General features: G+C 53.4%; 1 protein-coding gene across 1 annotated transcript; it reads right to left on the reverse strand.

The window, feature by feature from the left end:
• Positions 1–1247: 1247 nt before the first annotated feature.
• Positions 1248–3141, reverse strand: LOC133928551 (UDP-glycosyltransferase 75C1-like). The gene has a single exon (XM_062374947.1). It carries the CDS (start codon positions 2914–2916, stop codon positions 1426–1428), a length of 1491 nt encoding a protein of 496 aa, XP_062230931.1. The 5' UTR covers positions 2917–3141; the 3' UTR covers positions 1248–1425.
• Between the last annotated feature and the right edge of the window lie 814 nt (positions 3142–3955).

Genomic DNA, 3955 nt, shown 5'->3' on the forward strand with positions numbered 1-3955 from the left:
GAGCTACAGGAAATGCAGGAGAAGCCAGCGGGGCTAGCGGTCTTCGCACCAAGGGGGAGGACAAGCTGGCGGCGATCTCCGCGCGAGGGGGAGGAGAAGTCGTTGGTGGCGGTGGCTAGTGCGCGGCGATGGGAGGCGGACCAGGGATTTCAGGGTGGATATTGAGAGAGCGAGTTCTCTAGATTTTTCTCTAGGCCATCGCTAGAGAATGAAGCCGAATAACCGCACTTTACGATGCCAGCTCTAAAACAATCGAACAGCCATCTTTCGCTGCTTGCTCCCGTCGGACGGCGTTAGACAAAAGGATGACGTGCACTAACGAGGCTTGAGATTTCTTACGCGAATTCGGGATAAGAGAATGTTGGATCTATGGTGCTTGTGATTTGTGAATGAATTGGAAGGCTAATTTCGAGGCATCCTTCTTCTTCTCTTCTATTGCGCCTGTTTTCCCCCAAGTTGCAAATCTCACTCTCTTTTTCTTTTGACCGATCAAATTTCTAGTCTTGAGTTTGTGTAAAAATTCTTCTTCATCGACAGGTCCACACAACAATGGGAATCATGTGTTAACTGTTGATCCAACGGGTCCGAGCAGCGTGAACGCCTGCCTGAGCGTCCGGTGCCGTCTGAACAATAGAGCAAAGCATAATAGCAACAAGACAGGCACTGTGAACTCTGAACAGAGAAGCAGAGGATAGGGCGGACGGATGCATCGGAAAAAAATTTATGCAACAGCGCTGCAAATGAGTCTTCTTCTAGCACCGTCGACATGACTCTTCTCCTAGCACCGTTGACATGTCTTGATAAGATCTATTCAACTCAACGTTAATAATATATTTCAAATAATGAGCAGAATAATTTTTTATTTAGATAAAAAATTATGTTAAGAACATATAGCAGCCGTTGACATATGTTCTTAACATATAGCAGCTGAGTAAGAATTTTTTTTCGCGATGCCTAGGTGGTGCGCGCGTCTGTTCGCCCATCGTCCGCGCGTGCGGGCCTTCTCTCTCGATCTCTATCCGCGGCGAGAACGACCGGCGGATCGGTGCATCCGGCCACGATCACGATGACGGATGAGATAAGGATCAAGTCGCGGTCGGGTTCACCACTTCAGCTTTCAGTCCCTCTACGACTCCCAGCTGCACTGCACAGCCTCGCACCATCCACGGCGCCGTCGTTTTCTGCTTCCTGCGGCGGCACGTTTGCTTGGATTCTCGCAATTAGAGCCAGCTAGATGGAACGCCGTGTCGGTCAGCATCTTACAGCAAGTTTCATTCTCACTTCAAAATCATACTAATTTCACGATGAAATGTCACTCAAACACTATGGATCATTTCACTAGAGATGATGTCCTTGCACCCGGATGAGACGATCCGATGTTTCTACTACTGGAGCAAGCTACGTTTTCTTTTTTCTTTTTAATTTCTAGTTGCCACCGGCGGCGATTTGCCTGAGAAACTCCCTGAGGTTCTGGTCTGAGCTCCCGCCGTCGGCCACGGCAGCCCTCGCGCTCTCACTCCACGCCGCGGCGCGCGCCGCAACCGCCTCCGACGTGGCGGCCTCCACGCACCGCCTCAGCTCCCCGGCCTCCACGACGCCATCCCCATCGCGCGCAGCGGCGCGGACGCCGACACCCATCCGCTCCACGAGCCACGCGCCCGTGCCCTGGTCCGAGTACTGGGGCGCCGCGACCAGTGGCACGCCGCACGCCGCACTCTCTAGCGCGGAGTTCCACCCGCAGTGCGTCAGGAAGCACGCCACGGACGGGTGCGCGAGCACGCGCGCCTGGTCGCACCAGTCCACCACCATCCCCGAGCCGTCACCTATGGCGGCCGCCGCCGCCGCCAGTTTCTTGATCGCCGCGTCGTCTTCGTGGTTTTTGCTGTTGTCTTTCCTTAGCACCCAGAGGAACGGTTTCTTGACCTGGGCCATGGCGTCGGCTATCTCGGCGACCTGCTTCTTGCACATCACCGACGAGCTCCCGAAGGAGATGTACACCACCGATTTTGCCGGCTTCGTGTGGAGCCAGTCGAGGTAGCCCTCCCCGTCGTGGTCGAAGAGGTCGCGAGGGGGAGACAGTGTGCGCTTGGCGTTGTCGGCGTCGTGCAGGAACGAGAGCACGGGCCCGACGGCGAAGACGTCGACGTGAGGCCTCAGCGACGCTAGCGCGTCGGGCTCCATGGCATCGAACGTGTTGGCGAGGACATAAGTCCGCGGCTTCGAGGAGCCGCCTTGTTCGAGCGCGTCGATGAGCTCGCGGAACTCCGGGAGGACGAAGGCGAAGGGGTCGTCGTCGGAGGTGATGGCGAGGAAGGACGGCAGGTCGCGGACCTGGAGCGACGGCAGGCCCGGTAGGCGCACCTCGGCGCGCGGGTCCCCAGACGCCGCGGCCGCCGCGACGGCCTCCCCGTGGCCGCGGAAGTAGTGGTAGTACGCGGCGAGCGCGGTGGCCGGCTGGATCCAGAACACGGCCGTCGCCGCCACGCCGTGGTCCCGCGCGACGGCCGCCACCCACGGTAGGAGCAGCGTATACACCGCGCACGTGACGGGGCGCCCGCCGTCGCGGAGGCGGCGGAGCACCCCTGTCAGCGAGCGCGCTCCAGCCATCCTGGCCTGCTCCATGTACCGTACGTAGCTGTCCGCGGCGCTGTCGAACCCGCTGTCGTAGCCGTCCGAGTAGGCTACGTACGCCACCTGCTCGTCTCCGTCGCCCCTCTCCTCCCCCGCCGCGGCGTCCGGGTACATCCTCCGGAATGCCGAGAGCGGTGTGCAGACGGTGGCGCGCGCGCCGGGGGCCGCGCTGGCGAGGCAGTGTGCGAGGTGGCGCGCCGGGGTGATGTGCCCCTGGGCCGGGTACGTCACGATCAGGAAGTGCTGCTGCTGCTTGGCCATGGTGCGTGGCCCTTGCCGCTCCATTGGCGTTGCGGTTTAGCTGGCGCAGGTGAGCTTGTACGCGAGGAATGTACCCGGACGTGAGTGGTAAGTGCAGAGTGAGGCGAGGCTACTCGAGTGCGTTTGCGCGATAACCGACAAGGCTTTTATGCTCCTGTTGTGCTCGTGCTTTTGCTCTGCTTTTCTTCGGAGCAGCCTTTTCCCTTGGATTTTTCTGCCTCTATGTTATGTAATTTGCCTCATTAGAGTAACTCCGAGAGACTGGCTATCCAGCTCGGTATCACGATCAAGTTTCACCTTATCGACTGTAGTTTTTATCGAGCTCTTATTGAGCTTCAGCGGTAATCGAAAATTCGTGGTTACCGCGGTAACCAATCAAAAATTCAAAAAAAATTAGACAAAATTTATTTGCCAAAATTTGAAATTTAGAAAAAATCGCGATTTTAACGGTTCGGTAACCGGTCGGTTTGGACCGGTTACCGAGCGATTTTTACGATTTATCGAACAGTTTCTCGAATTTTCCGCATTGTCGGTAACCGCTCGGTTTTCTCGGTAACCGTCCGGTTTTCTCGATTTATTGAGCGGTTTTCTCGATTTTCAGTGAAGTTGAATAAAAAACACAAAAAATTATCTCAATCTTGTAAACTCAATAACTAATTCATTTAAGCTTCAAATCAAGTGAAACAAATTTTGTTGGTTTCCTTGTAACATGATCTACATGATAAAAGTATTTATACTCATAAAAAAGTTCAAAATTTTCTGTGAGAAATTGTATTTGTTAAACCAAGTTAAATGCATAGTTTACTCTTTGCTAATCCAAAAATCATGAAACTAATTTTGTTAGTCTTCTTACATGATCCTATGTCTTTTAAAAATACATAAACTCATGCATTAGTTATTGTAACATGCATGATTGTATAAATGTGTTGCGACTAGATTAATTCACAACTGACCCATCCAACCTAAAAAATTAGTGAAACCACTTTTATTAGTTTATTTATACTATGATTTACGTAGGAAAAATAATAGTAGACATGAAAAAATTAATTACAGTGTTATTTCT

Source organism: Phragmites australis, chromosome 9 (genome assembly GCF_958298935.1).
Source record: "Phragmites australis chromosome 9, lpPhrAust1.1, whole genome shotgun sequence".
Lineage (NCBI taxonomy): Eukaryota > Viridiplantae > Streptophyta > Magnoliopsida > Poales > Poaceae > Phragmites > Phragmites australis.

Excerpts from the sequence above, each read along its gene's own strand:
- LOC133928551 (XM_062374947.1), bottom strand. The coding sequence starts at position 2,916 with ATGGAGCGGCAAGGGCCACGCACCATGGCCAAGCAGCAGCAGCACTTC.